The sequence below is a fragment of the Schistocerca nitens genome, chromosome 6, assembly GCF_023898315.1.
Source record: "Schistocerca nitens isolate TAMUIC-IGC-003100 chromosome 6, iqSchNite1.1, whole genome shotgun sequence".
Taxonomy (NCBI): domain Eukaryota; kingdom Metazoa; phylum Arthropoda; class Insecta; order Orthoptera; family Acrididae; genus Schistocerca; species Schistocerca nitens.
The window spans coordinates 315,191,231-315,214,217 of record NC_064619.1 but is presented as its reverse complement, the minus strand read 5'-3'; the positions used below and the strand labels follow the sequence as shown (position 1 = coordinate 315,214,217).

Here is a 22,987-nt window from a genome sequence, read left to right as displayed (position 1 = left end):
GGGTCATCCTAGTGTTCTGTAAGTGAACAGCGAGCCACACATCCCATACTACTGTTTAACTTTGGATGCTAGAGTTCAGTTAGAATTTTCGTAATACATTTTAAGACTTATGAGGTTACAAATTTTACTTTCTTACTGATTGGGTACGATTGGGTAGGTAATGTGGGTGAAAATGGGAGAGACTGATTGCAGTTTAAAATGACATTAAATTTTCGGCACTCTTAGTTTTAACTCTTTTTAATTAAATTCGTTGCAGACTATTTTAGCAAATCTGATGGCACAACGGTGCGTCACGGACATCCTGCGTCCTCGCGTATCGTATCTCATGCGACAGCGCCGTGATGCCATTTTTCAATAGGACAAAGCTCGTCCAGAGATGGCACATGTCTTTACGGGTAGTCTGCATGGTACTGAGGTACTCACGTTGCCATCAAAATACCCGTATCTGACCCCTATAGAACATAACTCCGTCCCAATGCCAGTGACTAGGACATCAAAGACCAGTTTGACAGGTGTGGGCCAGCATTGCTCAGAAGAAGATACTGCAAATTCTTGACACTGTTTCCCACCGTATAAGTGCATGCATCTAGGCCAGAGTGGGCGTAGCGTCACGCTGATTAATGTGCTCCACTGCCAAGTTTTTTTGTAAACTTTATTCTCTTTTGTAATCACTGAAATGACATCACATAACCTCGCAACCTGCGAAGTTTCCTTTCGTTGTAGGCGTTCTTACGTGGACAACCCACTTACAGACCTGGCCACTTCTAAATTCAACGGAAGGCTTCCATTCGTTCGCATGCTATTGGAAAGCTGCATTTCATATGCCAAACATCTGCTAACAGAGTGTCAGCTACAAACGAATACTATTTCGCATCTGTTTGGAATAAGGTACCATACTGAAGTAACGCCGAGAACGTTTAATGAATTCACATAATTTGTTTATTTCACAGAAGAAAATTGCGGAAATATTCGAACTTACAAGTGGATGGAAAACACTAATTCCAAAGACTGACATTACGTAATAACTCTTACGTTAAAATATGTTCTAGAAAAATATTCTGCCCGTCTAAGCAAAACGTTCTTCTTTTTTCATGTTTCAGCATCATTATCAGATGCCAATTATTTTCGTAATAGCACATACTGTTGTTCATATAACTGTCTTTCGTCTGCAATACATCTATTTTAGTTAGTTTTGTCTCCCACCAAATTTTTTTTTTTTTTTTTTTTTTTTTTTTTTTTTTTTTTTTTGGTTTCCATATGGTCATGACCACGAAAACTGTACTCACAACAAACACAAACGTAAAACTTTTATGTTTAGTGAATAGCGATACTGTGTGTGTTTGCGAGGACTGTTTTGATAGAGTCATGACAACGCTGTAGCCACAAAAATTACAGATGGCAAACTGCACCATAATATCAGCTTTATTGCAGATGGCAGACAGCTACATGAATAATAATATCGAAAGACTCGACACTAAGCAACGCAAAGCCTTGTGTATAGTTTTACTGGGGCGTTCGTGTCAACCCCAATCAACGCATTACTGGTTGAAGCGAATGATCCAATGTTGAAATTGCGACGAATATTTCTCTCCAAGAAATTCTCCTGCGGCTCTTTCTCGACGTATATGAATCCCTTGACGAAAAAATCCGGAAATTAACTTCCTACACTGTGAGCGGATAGTGCTGGATAAATAAACAACTTCCACCAGCTCGGCGAATATGCAGGGTGCGGCACTTAAATTCGGACAAATGAAACATTTTTTAAAAGCTAATTTATTAAGACAAAATTCAAATGAAAATGAAAATCCTTTAACATATAAGTAGTGGTATCTTTCAAAAGTAACATTACTAGACATAACTCTCTACAGGCGCAATGACCGCCTCCAAACTTGTCCTGAAGCGGTCGCACGCACTCTTTAAAACAGCGCTGTCCATATCCGCGAATGCTGCTTCGACAGCGGTGCGTAGAGATGCGACATTAGGGTGCCTCATCCTATTGGTAAATCATTCGACTACGCTCCAAACGTAGTAATCGAGGACGTGCCCATTCGGGCTATTCCGTGGGAAAGTATTCCTTTGACGAGAACATGTCAACGTTATCCGAGAGACAGTTTTGGACTAAATGGCTCGTATGAGGTCCTTCTCTGCCATCCGACGCATTGTTCGCTCGCTGACATTCAATACTGACGCTAGTTACCTATGCGACTGCCACGAGTCCTCCGAAATCAGCGCCTGGGCCTTTTCGATGACTGCTGTTGTTTGTGACATTCGTTTCCTCGAATAAGGTTTCCTCACCGGGTTAGCGGAACCTTCCCCAGACTTCTCTGAAGCATTATACTTGTCCATAACAACGTAAACAGTTGATCTCGGGTACCCGCAAACTCGAACTATATCAGTGGGCGAACGCCCAGCGCGAAGACTTTCCATAATCGAAGCTCTTCGATTGTCCTCCGCAACATCTTGTACTCCGCAACATCTTGGTCATTTTGAGCTTCTGAGTGTTTTCTAAATGCCTATGGCTTTCAAGAATTCCAACCGCGACCTCCAGAGGAACTACGATATGGCGGGAAATTCAAATTAAAATTTGTCGGGATTTAAGCGCCGCACACTGTGTGTAGATGCAGGCATTAAGGCACAAGGTGTGGAAAAAACCTCTTACACCGAATTACAACAGGTCACACGAAATGTCGACTCTCCAGATTGATGTCAGGGCTGGTTTAACGTTTCAGAACAAAGAAACGTCTATCTCAACTGCAAAGAAATTCCTGTCTCACTATCACGATGCATGCGTGGTGTATACGAATGGGTCCAATTCTAGAGAGGGCGTTGGTAGTGCCGAAGCAAACGACAAGGCTTACCACAAGCAGATCCACAAACCACTAGAACGACAGCCGAGTTGATTTTCATTTTGGAAGGTCTGATATTCGCACAGACGACCACAGCAGACACATTGGTCATGGTCACTGATAATGTGTGAGCACTACAACTGATAAGACGCCATTACACTAGTAGTACCAAGCCGATAGTTGCAGCAACTGTCGACGTGGCGTTTCGGATGCAGCGGAACTATCGGAACATCGTGATGGTATGGGTAAAAGATCACTCTGGGATAGATGGAAATAAACAATAAGATTTTCTAGGAAAACTAGCATCTCGGCATGGAACTCTAAAGTATGATAAATTCCGTCTCACAGATAAGATAGCCATACTCAGAAAAAGGTTGTCATCAGACTGAAAAGAGAAATGGTCGAGGATATCTAACATCAAAGGCAGTCACTACGCACTAATTCATCCCACGATTCCAAGAGCCGGCCAGGGTGGCCGAGTGGTTCTAGGCGCTACAGTCTGGAACCGAAAGACCGCTACGGTCGCAGGTTCGAATCCTGCCTCGGGCATGGATGTGTGTGATGTCCTTAGGTTAGTTAGGTTTGGTTAGTTCTAAGTTCTAGGGGACTGCTGACCTTAGAAGTTAAGTCCCATAGTGCTTAGAGCCATTTGAACCATTTGATTCCAAGAGTATCGCGGTATAATGAGACACAAACATGAAGGAGCTTCCCGACAGTTATAACACGGCTGAAATTAAGTCAGCCGGCCGGTTTGGCCGAGCGGTTCTAGGTGCTACAGTCTGAAACCGCGCGACCGATACAGTCGCAGATTCGAATCCTGCCTCGGGCATGGATGTGTGTGATGTCCTTAGGTTAGTTAGGTTTAAGTAGTTCTAAATTCTAGGGGACTGTTGACCTCAGAAGTTAAGTCCCATAGTGCTCAGAGCCATTTGAACCATTTTGAAATTAAGTCACTGAAAAGTTCAAGGAACACCTATATCGGCTCAACCTCAGCGCCGCCCTCTATGTGTTTGTGGAGAGGAAGAAGATCCAGACCATACATTCCTACAGTGTCCTCAGAACACGTATCACATAAATGTCCTTACAAGTAATCTTCAGGCTATTGGTATCACTTTCCTAGTAGCCTACAAACACTGTTGGCATCCAACGGAATAGCAACGTATAAACTACTGTACGAGTTGGTTAACACTTCCAACATCAAAATATAACTGCCTGCGGTACTAATCTAACGCTCTTGATAATTAGAATGCGTGTACCTATATAGGCGGCTGTAAAACCAGATCTGTTTCTTGTATAATATTGTCATGTTTTGTGTAGATAGTACTTATAGACCTCCACGGGTACTCAGCCTTTGAAACAATTCTTGCAAGACATAAAAAAAAAACATTTTCCTATTAATTTAGATAAATAGTCGTGAGTACGGATTGTATAGGGAATATCCCAAATGTGTACCAACTGCAGTTTATTATTTCCTGATGGTTACGTGTAGGACTTTAATAGCACACTACCACTGTGTATCGTGTGTTACATTTTCGCCTTGTTTTCTCGTTTCATTATACTGTGACTGTAGGACTTGTTCTATGTCGGAATCAAACCTTTGTTAAGCCTGTGTAACTTTGTACCTGTGTACGACTTAAACTAATGTCACAACAAACTGTAATATACCATTTCTAGTGTTAAGATGGCTGTTTGGACTGTTACGAAAGCCAGAAAATAAAAAAAAATTGATAAATAAATAAAAAAACAGTATGTGCTATAAAAAATTAAAAAAAAACCAAATGATGATGGTGAAACTTCATGGAAACCAATGTGGATGAAAAAAGGCGAAAACTGTGGTTCCTCAAGGCAAATTCATTTTCCGAAACATATTTATTCGGAAGTAACTACGGTCATAAAGTGTGTGCTCTAACTTAAATTTAATAGATTTTAGATTTTTCTGGTAGTCTTCTAAATACTCCCAGGTAGGAATTAGGAACTGGAAACAAATTTTACTACAGCTTGAAGACAGTCATACAAACAACCAATATGACTGAAGTTTCTCGTAATGAGAAATGAGAAGAAACGATCTGTATGTACCTTAAAGAAATTTTTTACAGCCAAGATCTCGTCCAAAACTGTTTTTTATTGACCGGTTTTCATGGCTCATCTTTACACCAAATACCGTTCAGCTACACTATTTCGAGTAAGAGGGTTCCAAGATGTACTTCATTCATCATGTAAATTTAAACACTTGCATAAATGTGGATTTTAACAACTGATGAGCGTCAAAGGAATACTGCATATGTACGCATCCGAAGCTGCTGAAGGTGCATTTTGGCTGTGTACATTTTTACTTGTGACAAACCTATTTGTAATTTTATTTTTGACACTTAACTGTTAACATGGCGTGAGTAATGAACGCATCATGGAATATCATGTGCAACCAAAAAAGTTTTTAAACGTGTTTAAATGTATAACTGCCGTTTTCTCATTTGTAATGTCTATCAAAAATAATTATAGCAGATGAATCAAATGTAAATACACTACTGGCCACTAAAATTTCTACACCAAGAAGAAATGCAGATGATAAATGGATACTAGAACTGACATGTGATTACATTTTGACGCAATTTGGGTGCACAGATCCTGAGAAATCAGTACCCAGAACAACCAACTGTGGCCGCAATAACGGCCTTGATACTCCTGGGCATTGAGTCAAACAGAGCTTGGATGGCCTGTACAGGTACAGCTGCCCATGCAGCTTCAACGCAATACCACAGTTCATCAAGAGTAGTGACTGGCGCATTGTGACGAACCAGTTGCTGGGCCACCATTGACCAGACGTTTTCATTTGGTGAGAGATCTGGAGAATGTGCTGGCCAGGGCAGCAGTCGAACATTTTCTGTATCCAGAAAGGCCTGTACAGGACCTGCAACATGCGGTCGTGCATTATCCTGCTGAAATGTTGGGTTTCGCAGGGATCGAATGAAGGGTAGAGCCACGGGTCATGACACATCCGAAATGTAACGTCCACTGTTCAAAGTGTATTGACCGAGACGCGTAACCAATGGCATCCCATACCATCACACCGGGTGATACGCCAGTATGGCGATGACGAATACACGCTTCCCATGTGCGTTCACCGCGATGTCGCTGAACACGGATGCGGCCATCATGATGCTGTAATCAGAACCTGGATTCATCCAAAAAATGGCGTTTTGCCATTCGTGCACCCAGGTTCGTCGTTGAGTACACCATCGCAGGCGCTCCTGTCTGTGATGCAGCGTCAAGGGTAACCGCAGCCATGGCCTCCGAGCTGATAGTTCATGCCGCTGGAAACATAGTCGAACTGTTCGTGCAGATGGTTGTTGTCTTGCAAACGTCCCCATCTGTTGACTCAGCGATCGAGACGTGGCTGCACGATCCGTTGCAGCCATGCGGATAAGATGCCTGTCATCCCGACTGCTAGTGATAAGAGACTTTTGGGGTCCACCGATTCCATATTCTGCTAACAGTCATTGGATCTCGACCAAAGCAGGCAGCAATGTCGCGATACGCTACAATCAGGCCTTTATCAAAGTCGCAAATGTGATGGTACGCATTTCTCCTCCCTACACGAGGCATCACAACAACGTTTCACCAGGCAGCGCCGTCAACTGCTGTTTGTGTATGAGAAATCGGTTGGAAACTTTCCTCATGTCAGCACGTTGTAGGTGTCGCCACCGGCACCAGCATTGTGTGAATGCTCTGAGAAGCTAATCATTTGCATATCACAGCATCTTCTTCCTCTCGGTTAAATTTCGCGTCTGTAACATAACATATTCGTGGTGTAGCAATTTTAAAGGCCAGTAAAGTACATAATGTTACAGATCTGAAAATCAGAACCTGACCTGTCGAAACCGGTAGATAAAATAAGTTTTTAATGTGATCTTGGCTATAAAAATTTTCTTCACCAATATTCAATATTTACATTCATCAATCAATAACAGCACAGAAAAAAAATCTGTCATAAGCTACAGAGCTAGCCGCCCATAAGCGCTACTCTGTGATTCGTAAAGATAAAAATATCCAGACTACAGTCCCAATATATTTTTCAGTACAAGACATCAATGGAAGAGTTTGTGAAGTTTTTTGTAGAAGACATTCACGGATCAAGACGATATAACGAATGGCATTGGGGGTGAAACTGAAGCGCCACAGTCTGTTCTCTCTCGCGTTGTTCTGGAGCGTCCAGAGGGGGAGCTGCATCTTTCTACGCTAGGAGCGGTCGTGTTACTGCTGAAGCAGAGGCAGAGGCACGTAGCCTTCACGTGAGGCCGCCACCGAACGCTTGGCTCGGGTTGTATAAACAGGCCGGCTCTACCCGGCGACAAACAAGCCAGTTAGCGCCAAGGTGAACGCGCACTGCCTCTCCAGCGACAGCGTAGCCTGGAGGAGGTGAGGATCGACTCTGCTGATTTTCCTGATAACAACGCATGCCTCAGACTCGTGTCAAACGAATCCCTACGAATAAACAAAGGAAATAGGACCGTGGCCCGAAGAATCTATACAGTACGATAAGCCGCTATCCCGGAACCCGGTTTCCGTTGCAAGTTACCCGTCTAACAGCTCCCCCCCCCCCCCTCCCCGTCCTTGTTCATAACTCCCCCCCCCCCCCACTGCTCGCTGTACATATCTTATCCCACACTCTCTCCATCCATCTCCTTGTCCCTCATTTCTCTCTCCGGATCCTCCTTCTACATCTACATCTACATACATACTCCGCAATCCACCATACGGTGCGTGGCGGAGGGTACCTCGTACCACAACTAGCATCTTTTCTTCCTGTTCCACTCCCAAACAGAACGACGGAAAAATGGCTGCCTATATGCCTCTGTACGAGCCCTAATCTCTCTTATCTTATCTTTGTGGTCTTTCCACGAAATGTAAGTTGGCGGCAGTAAAATTGTACTGCAGTCAGTCTTAAGTGCTGGTTCTCTAAATTTCCTCAGTAGCGATTCACGAAAAGAACGCCTCCTTTCCTCTAGAGACTCCCACCCGAATTCCTGAAGCATTTCCGTAACACTCGCGTGATGATCAAACCTACCAGTAACAAATCTAGCAGCCCGCCTCTGAATTGCTTCTATGACCTCCCTCAATCCGACCTGATAGGGATCCCAAACGCTCGAGCAGTACTCAAGAATAGGTCGTATTAGTGTTTTATAAGCAGTCTCCTTTACAGATGAACCACATCTTCCTAAAATTCTACCAATGAACCGAAGACGACTATCCGCCTTCCCCACAACTGCCATTACAAGCTTGTCCCACTTCATATCGCTTGGCAATGTTACGCCCAAATATTTAATCGACGTGACTGTGTCAAACACTACTCTACTAATGGAGTATTCAAACATTACAGGATTCTTTTTCCTATTCATCTGCATTAATTTACATTTATCTATATTTAGAGTAAGCTGCCATTCTTTACACCAATCACAAATCCTGTCCAAGTCATCTTGTATCCTCCTACAGTCACTCAACGACGACACCTCCCCGTACACCACAGCATCATCAGCAAACAGCCGCACATTGCTCTCCACCCTATCCAAAAGATCATTTATGTAAACAGAAAACAACAGCGGACCTACTACACTTCCCTGGGGCACTCCAGATGATACCCTCACCTCAGATGAACACTCACCATCGAGGACAACGTACTGGGTTCTATTACTTAAGAAGTCTTCGAGCCACTCACATACTTGGGAACCAATCCCATATGCTCGTACCTTAGTTAGGATTCTGCCTTCTTTATATCCATTTCGTCCACCCCTTCTCTTTCCAACTCTTCCTCCCCCATCTCTCTCTGATCTTATTTACTGTTACTGCAAACATAATCTTAACTGTGAATAACGCCCATATAAATGGGTAAATCGGCTGTACTAATCAGTACACGAGGTATGAGGTAGACCTTTCCCGCCGCTGCATCTGTGTGGATAGTAGCTTTAATGACAGTATTTCAGAAGGTTTTAATCTTCGAACATATAGGACCATTAAGTTAGCCATAAACACATCTTTCTTGTTTTTTTATTAAAAATGACTGCGAAAAGGAAAATAAAACCGCTCATTTTTCACAGCACAGCTTATCATGCTCTTTCTCGTAGCCGGTTGGTCAGAAGGGATATATCTAACCGCATCTTTCCTTGAATATGTTGTACCGATATCTGGTGATGACATTAAATAAAGTGAACGTTTATATTTGCTTTAATATTTTTCACTATACGCAAAGACATTGACAGCGGCATGCGTAAAGAAAAAAGGAACTAAAATCAATTTAAGAATTATGTCGATAAGATCGGCATAGAAATTGTATAATAATAAAAGAAACTCTTTGTTTTGTGTAATTAGAATGAAAATGAACCGGCATAGAATTTGTATAATAATGAAAGTATTTGTTCTGCCTAACTAGGATGAAAAGACTTTATTTGTTAGCCATTGTGCACGGACAAAGAATTCGCTATTAGGTTTGTCTTGTTCTGGAATTCAGGCAACGGTCGGCCATTGAACATTGTAAGTTAGCAATAATTTACTAATTGTTAAAATATATTATAGAAAGAGTTATTACTGCTCCATTTAAGTAGACAGTCCTTTCCCACGCAGGGCAGATAGCGCCAATAAAAGTCATTGTTGGCCGTCATTACTGGCCATAACATTTGTTGTAAACGCCTGAGAGTGTGTAAATAATTTCTCTTTGAATGTATTTGTAACTTTATGGCATTTGCAGTATTTATCGCAATTTGTGGACTACCAGATCAGAGATTCAAATAGGCCGCTTCACGGCGATCGATTGCCGTTTCAAAGACTATTTTGAGATAAGAAATAATAAATAATTTACGTTTCCTTACGAAGAGACAGCAAAATTTCGCCACGCGACACCCACAAATAATAATATTTTCTCATGCTTAAGTTTATGAGATGTTTAGTTATTCGACACATCAAGTGAACATTTTACGTGTAAAATTTTGAGGCGCCTCACGCTACGCATCCATAGCAAGGCTGTGCTCCGTTATTTAAAACAAAAGTTATTTTAATTAAAGAATCAGAGCAGATTACGGTATATTGTTCTCCGTTTGTAGCTGGAATTCTATCCTTTTCTGTAGTATATGTTTCACTACAGTACTTTTAGTATAATTCCCCCCCCCCCCCTCCCCTGTAGGATGGATCCCAAAAAAGCAGTACATTTAGGCACCAGTACAATGTGTAAACCGAAGAAAAACAGTTTCACTTAGACCATGAAATTATTGAAATGAAATAAATCAGAATTCATTGCTTTGACAATAATTTGTTTGTGTTTTTAATACGTTCACCGCGACTCTTGGTGATGAACATTTTTTGTCTTTCATTCTGGAGAGAAAACGAATAGCGCAGATGGCTACCGACTCTCGAGCACATCTAGAGCGCTTCAGAAATTCTTATTCGATTTTCCTCCAAACGCTGTATACGCTCTTCATCAGTCTCACTGATTCGACGATCATGTAGTTGGCCGCGTTGCGAGTGCGCTGATCGATATTTCGACGCCGCAATCGATATTTCGACGCCGCACTCGTGGAGTTTTTTCCAAAGAAATAAACCACGAACTGAAATCAATGGAATGTTTGTAACACAGCAAATTACCACGAACTGTCATCAGTTCTATCTTTGCGACACACCAAATAAGTGATCACGACCGAAAACACACTGAAATATCGCTTTCAATTGTATTCTTTTTCGCAAAATATCAGTAGCCAATGAGGAATTTGTTGTTGTTACCAAAACATGGAACAACAGAACTGTCAGACAGAACGTCACTTTTTTTTATTATGAAAAAATATAGCAGCAGAGCTCTCAAACCGACCCCCACATTTCTTTCATTGGGATTTTCATACAAAAATACCATCCAAATTTCCGACTTATCCGACGGATCTTCCAAAAATTTCCTTTCGTACAAACCTTGCCCTGATAATAACGAACACAACAGAAAACAAATCAGCCAAATCGACCGAGCCGTTCTCAAGTGATGATCTTTCCTAGATGTGGCAATTGATTTTTATTTATATACAATTGAGAATGATAGCACTTAGCGACTTCCAACAAACTGAACACATAATTTCAAAACTTTACCAATTTTTTTCTCGCTGACCTCCCAAATCCAACACATACAAAGTGATGAAAGGAAGAAGTTCATCGCTTACTACATTTTCACTGTTCATGCAGTATGACTTCAGTGTATGACGTGACTTTTAATTTATTACTTCTTTACTACCGACTCTGGTCGCAACACAGTTGCTTACATTATCCACATGTACCACTGAATGTACCTCTAAATTAAGTCATTGTTCAAGACATAGTCCGCTATAAATGACTTCACAGACATTTAGATGCGTGAGAAACTAGCTTCTGATTAAAATGGCGCGCAGTGCAATTTCAACATCATACATGAAATTTTAATTTATTACTTCTTTACCACCTAACTGTAGTCGCAACACAAATTACAGACAGTGTCTGCATATAATACCGAACTCTCCTGCAAAATTCTATCATTCTACAACACCAGTTCAGGAGATATGACGCCATGAAAACTGAGATTCGTGAAAAACTAGCTTTTGCTTAAAATTGAGGTCCAGGTTATCCAGGCTATATTCATTCAGTATTTCATAATGAAAACGTTTAGAGACTTGCAGCAAACTCGAAATATAATATCAAATTTTTTCTAAACATGTACTCACTTACATGCTTCAGTTCAAATTTCTAACACATTAACTCATTTATAACGTAATTAAAAGTTTGGAGATGTTTTATACATGCGAATTCGATTTCTTAAATCATTGCGGGTTTACTGTTACGTGACTAGTACAGGATGCCAGCGTCTTTGACAAGTAAGGAAAAAACCTGGGTCTCTGGCTAGACTCAAGCCGTTCCTTAAACGTCGAATAAAAATAATCATCAAATATTGCCCAGCGACTCCCGGTATAATTAGTCACCCTTGTTCTGCAAACGACCTTGTCAAAATGGGCGGAGGAGTGGGTGGAGGTCTGGAGCACCCTCTTAGCCTTGAGAAGGAAGACAGTCTCAAAGAGGAGGAAGAATCAGTAATGATCAATGTCATGAGGATGCAGAAGGCAATAGAAACCACTGCATTAGGAACACACAATTTGTAACAACAGGACTTGTGGCCTGTAATCGAAAAAATGTCATTATGATCTCTCCAATGATAGCAGATACTGGATTAGTCCCTCATTCAAATCTCATGGAGGAAGCTTGTTAATCATGTGCAGCTCAAAGTTACGTCTCCCTTAGGGAAATGACAGCAAGGGGTGGAAAACATCATCTTGTGCATTCAGTGATTATGTCTAGAGACCACAATGAACGTGTTCAGAAGGGTGAACTGCAGCCACTGAGGGAGCAGGGTGCAATCAAGTGCAAACGGTTGCACTCGTTGGAACGAACGATGCCTGTCGCGTTATCTCCGAGATCATATTTGGATCGTTCCAGCGGCTGGTGAAGAAGTTTGACATGACTATCACTGTGCACAGAATTTCAGCGAAGACCACAAGTTGCAGCATCGTCCCCTTGTTCTGAGTCGAGTGGGAGGCTGTGACAAGCTAAACTGCGACTTCCTACACTTGCGCCATATCTTTCAGAACATTGTGGTCCTCATAAACGGCCAGAGCTGCACTATACCAGAGGCTGCTTTCCGGATAGCTGACTGTGTGTGAATTGCACAAAAGTATACTTTTTTTAGATTAGGCAACCGTCTATCAAGTCCAGATGACGACAGCTGTAGGACAGCCCAGAGCATTAGTGTAAGAGCCAAAGAAATGTCGTTCATGGGCAAGAGTGTTAAAATCCTAGAGGTCAAATGCCGAAGCATGGGCAATAAAAGTGCAAGACTTCGAAGCGCTCCGAAAAAGTGGTAGAGCAGACATACATAATACTAGGTACTGAAAGCTGGTTAAAAATCAAATTGACGGTAGTGAAATTTTTGGAGTAACACTAAGTATATATCGAACGGAACGGCTAACTGGAAACGGAGGTGGTACATTTCTCGCGTTAGACAAGAATTTCATATCCGCCAAGGTAGAAATTGAAGTTGCTTGCGAGATTATTAGATAAAGACTCAAATTAAGGGTGGGTAGACGGTTGTAGTTGAGTTCTTCTCTCGACCTCGACATATAACTGAAAATTTTAAAGAGTATCTCCGCACGTTAGTATGTATGTACTACTATCATGTATCACTGGAGGATACCGAACAATCCACTGGGATAGTAACAGATTTATAAAAGGTGAGCCTAATCTCTAGAAGAGAGTCATCGACAGTTCAAAGGTACATTTCCCATAGGCAAATGACAGCAAGAGACAGAAAAAAATCACCTTGTGCATTTAGTGTGTATGTCTGGAGATCTCATTAAACATGTTGAAGAGGCTGTATCAGCAGATACTGAGGGAGCGAAACAAAGCTAAATGCTTCTCTGTAAACTACGTGGAAGAGGCATCTCGGAGGCTAACTGATAATGAAAAATATTAGACCTAATGTCAACAAACTGTCGTCAATCTCTTGTTACCCTTACTGAAACTGATATCAGTGAGCACCCTTACTGAAACTGATATCAGTGGGCAAGAGCCAGTTGCACGAACAATGACTAGGAAAGTGTAAAGAGCAATAAAACCAAGCAGAAAGCTTCATATGTTAAATAAACGAGGTGAAGGGGCAATAATGTCACATCTCAAGGAGGAACTTTTAACATTTAGTTCTGGGCAGGAACATCGGAAGAACTGTGGTTCATGCTCAGAAGAATAGTTGATCAAGCACTGAGTACGTGTTTTTCTACTAGGACAGGTCGTGATGAGTTGGGATCTCCATGGCGCACAGTTTAAGTAAGCAAATTTCTAAAGAAAATACGAATACTGTGTAAGTAGGCTGTTTAGGTATTTTTATTGGTAACGCCACCTCTGTATGAAAATCACTGGCTGTGCTGTGTGCAGACTGTGGCTGCTTTGCATTGTTGTAATACTCGCCATTGTAGTGTTAGGCAGCTGGCTGTGAACAGCGCGTAGCGTTGCGCAGTTGGAGGTGATCCGCCAGCAGTGGTGGATGTGGGGCGAGAGATGGCGGAGTTTTGAAATTTGTCATGAACTGCTATATTTATATATGATGATATCAAGGTAAATACATTGTTTGTTCTCTATTAATATCTTTCATTTGCTAACTATCCCTATCAGTAGTTAGTGCCTTCCATAGTTTGAATCTTTTATTTAGCTAGCAGTAGTGGCGCTTGCTGAATTGCAGTAGTGGGAGTAACCAAGATTTTTGTGAGGTAAGTGATTTGTGAAAAGTACAGGTTAATGTTAGTCAGGGCCATTCTCTTGTAGAGATTATTGAAAGTCAGATTGCGTTGCGCTAAAAATATTGTGCGTCAGTTTAAGCACAGTCGTGTATAATTGTTCTAAGGGGACATTTCATAACTGAAAAACAGGTGCAAAAACATAGGGCAATAGATAGGATACGCCTTTGGTATCAAGAGGACGACATATAAAGCCTAGAAGCCGAAGCAAAATGTTATTAAAAGACCCCTCACAAAACTCAAAGACATTTTCGTGATATGTTGGCTACCAGTGGCACCAAAGTTAGAATACATATATTCGTGGATACCATGGGAACTGAAACTGAAGGTTAGCAAATCAAAAGCAGAAATTCTGAATTTCGTTTTTAAATGTTGCTTTAAAAAGGAAGATTGTGGATGCTTCCCGAGTTTAGTACTCGCTCCACTCCGGGGACGAGTGATGTAGACGTTAGCTGAAACTGATAAAACTGAAAAAAATTGTAGGGCCCGATAGGGTCCCTATCAAATTCTATACACTGTTTGCAGAGGAGGTAGCTCTCATTTTAACCACATTACACTGTAGAGCGCTGGAACAAAAGAAACCGCCCAGTACATTGAAGGAATCACAGGTTGCATTGGAAGAAAGCAGAGGTTAGATACGTCTCCAAGAAGATCAGCAAAAAATGTTATTGAAAGGCCCCTAGCAAAGCTCAAAGACGTTGTCGTGATATCCACGAAACTATCGTCCAATATCCGTGACATTCATCTGTTGTGTAGTCTTAGAACATTTCCCGAGCTCAAACGTAGAAAGATATCTCGAACAGAATGATTTCCTCCACCAGCATGGATTCTGAAAACAATGGTCGCTCGAAAACCCAAGTCGCGTTATTCTCACTCTACGCCCTGAAGGCCATAGACCAAGGCGGTCGGGTGAATGCAGAATTTCTTGAATTCCAAAAAGGATTTGAATCGACACCAGACCAACGCTTGTTAACGAAAGTACGATTCATAGGGCACCAGACAAAACCTGTGACTGGATAAGATATCTTGGAAGGGACGCCGAAAGGAACATATCTTGGCTGGAAAGTTATCAACAGATGTAGAATTAACTTTAGACGTGCCAGGAAGTGTTACGTGAGCTTTGCTATTCATGTTGTATGTTAAAGACATAGTAGATAATATTAACAGTACCGGTGCTGTCAGTCCCGTTTTATAACGTTTGTCGCTTGGCATCTCCAATCTTGTTGTTAATACATGACTCAAATTAAATCTCACTCTTCTATTGTTACAAGGAGCCTCTGGAGGAAGGATGAGGGGGATAATGAGTTCTTTATTAACAAATGATGCCTTTTGACCCATCTTCCGTCCCGTAAACCTTCCTGAGGGATAAAATGGATGGAACAGTTTCTGGAGGAAGGATGAGCGGGATAATGAGTTTTTTTTTATTATCAAATTATGCCTTTTTGATCCACCTTCCATCCCGTAGATTCTCCTGCGAGATTAGATTGATGGAGCAGTCTGTTCTGAAAGTTTCACGGGTAACTAGAGGATCAATACCTTTATGCATGAGCTATGGTAGCCTTACAGTATTCTGGTACTGAAATTCAGCTACTCACGGAGATCTACATCTACATCTACATCTATACTCCGCAAGCCACCTGACGGTGTGTGGTGGAGGGTACCCTGAGTACCTCTATCGGTTCTCCCTTCCATTCCAGTCTCGTATTGTTCGTGGAAAGAAGGATTGTCAGTATGCTTCTGTGTGGGCTCTAATCTCTCTGATTTTATCCTCATGCTCTCTTCGCGAGATATACGTAGGAGGGAGCAATATACTGCTTGACTCTTCGGTGAAGGTATGTTCTCGAAACTTTAACAAAAGCCCGTACCGAGCTACTGAGCGTCTCTCCTGCAGAGTCTTCCACTGGGGTTTATCTATCATCTCCGTAACGCTTTCGCGATTACTAAATGATCCTGTAACGAAGCGCGCTGCTCTCCGTTGGATCTTCTCTATCTCTTCTACCAACCGTATCTGGTACGGATCCCACACTGCTGAGCAGTATTCAAGCAGTGGGCGAACAAGCGTACTGTACCCTACTTCCTTTGTTTTCGGATTGCATTTCCTTAGGATTCTTCCAATGAATCTCAGTCTGGCATCTGCTTTACCGACGATCAACTTTATATGATCATTCCATTTTAAATCACTCCTAATGCGTACTCCTAGATGATTTATGGAATTAACTGCTTCCAGTTGCTGACCTGCTATTTTGTAGCTAAATGATAAGGGATCCTGTATGGGCCGTAATTATCTTACGGCAGTGAAACTCGGTAGATATGCTAATGCGTTAATGCGGAACCGATTTACGCTAGAAAAACAAATTAATTTCACATGTGGCTCCAAGGTGCAAATCTAACGCCGTATACTACTTGTCTGACATTTGACAAGCCGTAATATGAGAAGAGAAGAGAGACCGTGCGCTGTTAGGGAAATTGTTTTATGTGAACAGCCAGCAATTACACCACTGCATTGAGAGAGTATCGGCGACTGAAAGGTCGGAGGAGAGGCCCGATGCCTTTTCATGGTTAAAAGAAGATGATAATGAAATTCGAAAACACAGGTGAGCCTGGTGTGGCGCCTGAAAAGAGAAAGGCTTCCTATCCGAGTGGAAGTTACTGATGCGGTTGCTGTTGCTGTAACTTACGATGCAGCACGTACCCCGGTTAGTGCTAATGCTCGATCAGTGCCACGAGAATTATCCATCCCATGGTCAACAGTACGGAAACTTTTATGGTCTATTTTACACTGTTACCCGTGCAAGATACTGACGATGTAGCAACTGAAATCTCATGATGCGCAACGACGTTCTGAATTTGCTCTTCGGTTTCTGGCACGGACTGAAGTTAATTAAATGTGGCCAGACAATATTCTATGCTAAAGTGTAACAGTAATAATACTTCTTCTTCTTGTTGTTCTTATTATTATCATTATTAATATTGTGATTATTCTTAATACTTAGGCATGTCTATTGTAGTTCTTTATTTTTATGTTACGATTGTTTATATTTATTCTGTGAAACTACAAATGTGCTCCAGAGGTTTGCTACTTGCAAATAAACGAAGCAAAAGCTGACTGCCAATAGAACATTTATATAAACTCCGGACAGCCCTTTTGCACGTCCGGAACATGTTATCCCATATAACAGTTTCACACGTACTACAATACAAAAACTGCTGTGACCAGAGCTCGAACCCAGGACCCTTGGTACGACAAAGTAACGCTTTACCGACTTCCCCATGGCAGATCCACGTGACAGATGCTCATATTTATGCTTTTCCTCTGCTCCGTGGGTCAGATGTTACTTATGACTTACCGTTTACGCACATTCCCCTGAACGACAGTACACCGCACAAACCATATCGGAGTTTTGGTTGATACTCTGTCGATATACAAGCTTTGGTACCAATCTGACTGATATCTGGTGCTATTGGTGTCAGTCGAAGCTCGCCCTGAATTGTTTCAACGCAAATATTATCGCCTTCAGTGGGAGCATTCAGTTCCTTCACGCCGTGTCTTTGGGAATATTTTATCCGAGTCACGGGATTTCCACTCAGAGATGAACATAGTCGTAATAGGAAGAACTAGCCACATGTCCTATGTCTGGCATCAGGTAAGTACTGCTATGCTTGGTACCGTCACACATAAAATTACGTGCGGAAACAGTACCGACATACGTAAAGAATTTCTCCTTAACTTGCATTTGTGTAATTCAAGGTGTTTTTCACCAGTTCGGTATATGAGCGCTAATATGCCTCTGTTCATCCTGATTCTACTCCAGTCGATTTAATTATAGTAGCTAAACGCTCATAGATTCCTAGTAGATCTACTTCTTGACTCCAGCATGCTAATTTTCGAGGGTTTGAGTGAACTGTTTCCGTTGCCTTTGTCCTATGCAACCTCGCTGTCCACAGTATACATAAAGCAAATTAAATCCTTAGTAAAACCCCAATGTCCATGAACTTGTATTATATATTATTTTAGTGGATCATGTAGTTAAGACTGTGTCATTATTCCCTTTATCTGTATTCCATTTGCCTTTTTGTATAGACTGATGCTTATTGTACGTCTTAAGAACCAATAACTGGCCGTCTTTCGTGTTCAGTGACACGCCATCTCTTATTGATACATCGTACAGATTCAAACTTCATCCCTTCTCGTAATTTAATCTGTTTCAAGGACGTAACGAGTACTTTCAAAACGAAACGAATTTCATTATTGCAATGTGTATTAGGCCACTCCATGTACTATCACATACCCTTGAGCTCGTTTATTAATGGAAGCTGTCCTTTGGACATAGAATTGATGTCAATGGTATTAGTGGACCAGTTTAACTCAGAAAGATTCAGATCTTTCATAAGTCCACAGCCCTCATACAACCTCAGTAACACATAGATAATATGAAGCGAATATATGTTACTTAAAATATCCCCATTTATTTGATATTACATCCTTGAAACCCTTTATAATCACAAAGCAGAATTATGTTATTAAACACCATCTTCTACTGTTTGAAAAAAATTGTTCCTATATCAATCATATTTTAATAATCCATCAAAAATATGGTGCAAATATTGGCAACTTGTTTTAAACGTTCAGAAACAATATTATGCACTTCACAGAACGAAAAAATGTAATACCGTATGACTGCAATATCAATGATTCACCGTTAGAATGAGACAGCTCATAGAAAAATCTGTAATACTTTCCGGAATTATGAAATGGAATGATCACATAGGCTCGGCAGTAAATGAGGCAGGAGGAAAACTTCGATTTATCGATATGATATTGAAAAAATGCAGTTACTCTACAAAGAAGACTACCTACGAGTGTTCTATCTTAGAATATTGCATAAGAGTGTAGGCCCTTTATCAGACCGGACTAACAAGTGACGCTGAACGCATGCAAAGCAGGGCAGAACGAGTGCGAGTGCGACACGGAGATGCTGAAAAACTTGAATTGGCAGACGATTGAAGCCAAACGTCACAAATCCGGCGAAAACTTAGTTTCAAGGACGAGTTTATGTGAGGAACCTATTTCTCGTTTCCGCAGGGACTGGAAAGACGAGTTACGCTAATTACAGCTTGAACAGAGGCATTCAAGCAATAATTCTTGCCAGTCTCAGTACTGTAACACAACACATACGCTCAAGAAATAATCCACAGAAAAGTTGTAAAATGTATCTTGAGAGTGCGGCCTGGCTACTAAGCCTTTCCTAAAGACCGATGTGTGTCGACAACGGACCATCTAACCACGGACAATAGTGTGGTCTTTGCCCATTAGTAGGTAGAAAGGGGCGGACCTGCATCATGGGCTGTAGTGACGATCCGGTACTATTCCGGCTTCTGCTGAAGTATGAAAGATGGCCATACTGAAGTACCTCATAATTCTATGATAATTCGATGTTTCAAGGTACGACAAATCCAAATGTATTAGCTTGCTTGCGACATTGAGGTACATTTATTAAGATCTTCATATTACAAATATGACAAAAACTGTAGAAGTTATTTGAACACACTTAACACATGTACTTAGCACAGCCAATGCAAATTAATAAATGCTGAAAGCTTCATACGATCTTTATTAACGAAGTATTGGATGAATAGCTCAGGGCTCTAACTACCATTTTGACAATCACACATTGGTACATATTTTATTTACTGAATAATTGCGCTTTATATCTTTCTGTTGTGGAAATATGTCAGATCATACTATCCTCAACAGGCACACATCTAGTGAAAGCAGTATGGCAATTCTTGCGCCTACCCATACGTGAACATATTACGTTTATATAAATTATTAACACTTTCTGAATGATAACTACTAAAAGTTACGATAGACATATTAAAATCTTAGTAACTTAATAACGGCAAATGATCCGTAAGATATAACACCATAAATAGACTGAGCGTAAAAAGACGCGTCAGCTGAGCAGGCCAAACTTATATTTCATACGTTTTAAAGCGAATCCTTTGTTATTTGTTATAATCACGTAAGTGCTACACCATGTTTAATTACTTATGTCTATGCTTTTAAGTGTACAGTTTCGTGTTTTGTCTCTACAGAAGGGGTAGAAAATATTTTTACTTCAAGCCATATGCCTAATCTGTAACTTTCAAAAAATGGTTCAAATGATTCTGAGCACTATGGGACTTAACACCTTAGGTCATCAGTCCCCTAGAACTTAGAACTAGTTAAACCTAACTAACCTAACGACATCACACACATCCATGCCCGAGGCAGGATTCGAACCTGCGACCGTAGCAGTCGCCCGGTTCCGGACTGCGCGCCTAGAACCGCTAGACCACCGCGGCCGGCAATCTGTAACTTTATTATTTTGCAAATAGTGGTTCATTTTATAGATTTTAGTAGATCTTGCTACTTGGTGTGGGAGCGAGTATTTCTCAATCGCGCGCGCGAAGAGACTGTCAGATATTAGAATTCGTGGAGTGAGCCAGGATTTCTGGGAGAGATAGAGAGTTGAAACACTTGGTGTAGACTGGAGATAGGGGCAGTTCGCGTCGCGACTGGATAGAGAGAAGACTTTCTGTGGAGATATGATGCAATGAACTTTGTGTCGAGACCAACAGAGGAGAGACTTGATGTTGCAAAGCAGTCAGTCGGGCAAAGTGACAGAATATCAGGGACTAGCGGTCACGAATGCTGTAAATTTGCTCATCTTAGTGATGCTTCGAGGCTAGTTGGTCTCTGACTCAATGAGTTAGCATTAACTTCAACTGTGAGCTATTTTAATGAGATTTGCTTCAAGGAAGTTATTTTCTTGCTGTGCTGGGATTATTTGTGCCTAGTTCAAAGCAAAGGAACTTTGTTATTTGGCGAATTACTGGTGCTTTGTGGATTTCTGCGGAATCTGCTACCATTCTGATTACACAGATTTATGCAATCTGAACTACTATCGAATATTACCAACCTATATCTTTGAAACTGAATTATTGTGGAACCACCATTTCTAGATATTCTTTCATGTGGTTGATTGGGTAACTTACCGGGTTAATCACTGTATATTTTTGGTGGCGTCTTCATCAATTTATTAACAGCAGGTAATAACCATTCATCACCATTTGTTATTATTCACTAAACTGAAATTTGTGTTTATTTAAATTTTGTTTAACTTGCCAGTGCTTTAGCTATGTAGGGTCGAGCCGTGTACATCTGCTTTCGAGCCCGTTAGTCAAGGCAGCTGAAATAGCGTTTACTGGAGGGTCGCAATGTGTAAATGCTCTTTTAGATACCGGTACCTCAGATAATGGGTATGAAAGCAGACGTGCACAGCTCGACCTTATGACGACGGTGAAGCTCATTTTCAGAATAGAGGCGTACGTAGCACAGATACCAACCCTTAACTATGGTACGTCACAATTATGTTTTCTCGTCAGGGAATCTGATTACAAAATATACTCACGTTCATTAACATGTAGTATCTCATAGTATGCAACTGCATTGATAAAAAGCCCTAATAAGTGGTACAGAGGGAGGTACCCCTATCAGGAACTCCACACCGATTTGCAAAGTATAGATATTGTTGTAGGTGTAGAAGTTAAAATTTTCTCGAAGTTTATACCTTCATTCGTGTAGAAGATACAGGCATATCAAAGCGAATGAATCTGTTTGAAACACGCCGCATATTGCTGCCTCATGTGGGTGTTACGAATCATCTAAAGCGACGTGTGAGGGGCCTGTGGAGAGCTGTGCTGCTGCTAACCTTGGAAGCCGTCGCCATCGATGTCTCCCACAGCGGCGACAGACGTGCCAAACTGGGAGCGCGGTGTGCCGTCCCCCTCCAGCGTCACCGCCGGTGAACGCAGGTTGGGACCCTGGAACACAAGCACAAGGCCGTGGCCTGCACTGACACAGACAGTAAGCTCACGTCTATAGGTCCCTGTTATAGTGCTCGGGAAATAACAGAGTAGTCCACGTGTAGATACACTATCTGATCAACAGCATCCGGACACCACTGTGTAATGCGGAATTGGCCTCTAGGTGTCACGAGAAGCGTATCTGCCAGTATTAAAGGAGGCGGGGAGTATTGTGGTTTTCAACTGTAACAGTAGAAGGCCACTACACTGAAGAGCCAAAGAAACTGGTACACCTCCCTAATATCGTGTAGGGACCCGCGAGCACGCAGAAGTGCCTCAACCGATGTGGCATCGACTGGACTAACGCTTGGAGTAATCCTGAAGGGATTGACACCATGAGTCCTGCAGGGCTGTCCATAAATCCGTAAGAGTACCAGGGGGTGGAGATTTCTTCTGAACAGCACGTTGCAAGGCATCCCAGATACGCTCAATAATGTTCATGTCTCGGGAGTTTGAAGGCCAGCGGAAGAGTATCAACTCAGAAGAGTGTTCCTGGAGTCACTCTGTAGCAATCCTGGACGCGTGGGATGTCGCATTGTCCTGCTGGAATTGTCTAAGTCCGTCGGAATGCAAAATGGATATGAATGGATGCAAGTGGACAGGATGCTTACATACGTGTCACCTATCAGAGTCGTGTCTAGACGTATCATGGGTCCCGTATCACTCCAACTGTACACGCCCCACACCTTTACAGAGCCTCCACCAGCTTGAACAGTCCCCTGCTGACATGCAGGGTCCATGGACTCATGAGGCTGTCTCCATACCCGTACAGACCGATCCGCTCGATACAATTTGAAACGAGACTCGTCCGAGCAGGCAACATGTTTCCAGTCATCAACAGTCCAATGTCGGTGTTGATGGGCCCAGGTGAGACGTAAAGCTTTCTCTCGTGCAATC

At 41.8% G+C, this 22,987-nt stretch overlaps 1 protein-coding gene across 1 annotated transcript in view; it reads right to left on the bottom strand.

Annotated features, from left to right (window-relative positions):
* Positions 1-22,987, bottom strand: part of LOC126262652 (integrin alpha-PS3-like) — a 440,796-nt gene that overhangs the window by 314,051 nt on the left and 103,758 nt on the right. Inside the window, exon 10 of the mRNA XM_049959421.1 lies at positions 21,937-22,048. Coding sequence (XP_049815378.1) covers positions 21,937-22,048 — 112 coding nt within the window. The remainder of the gene's footprint in view (positions 1-21,936; positions 22,049-22,987) is intronic.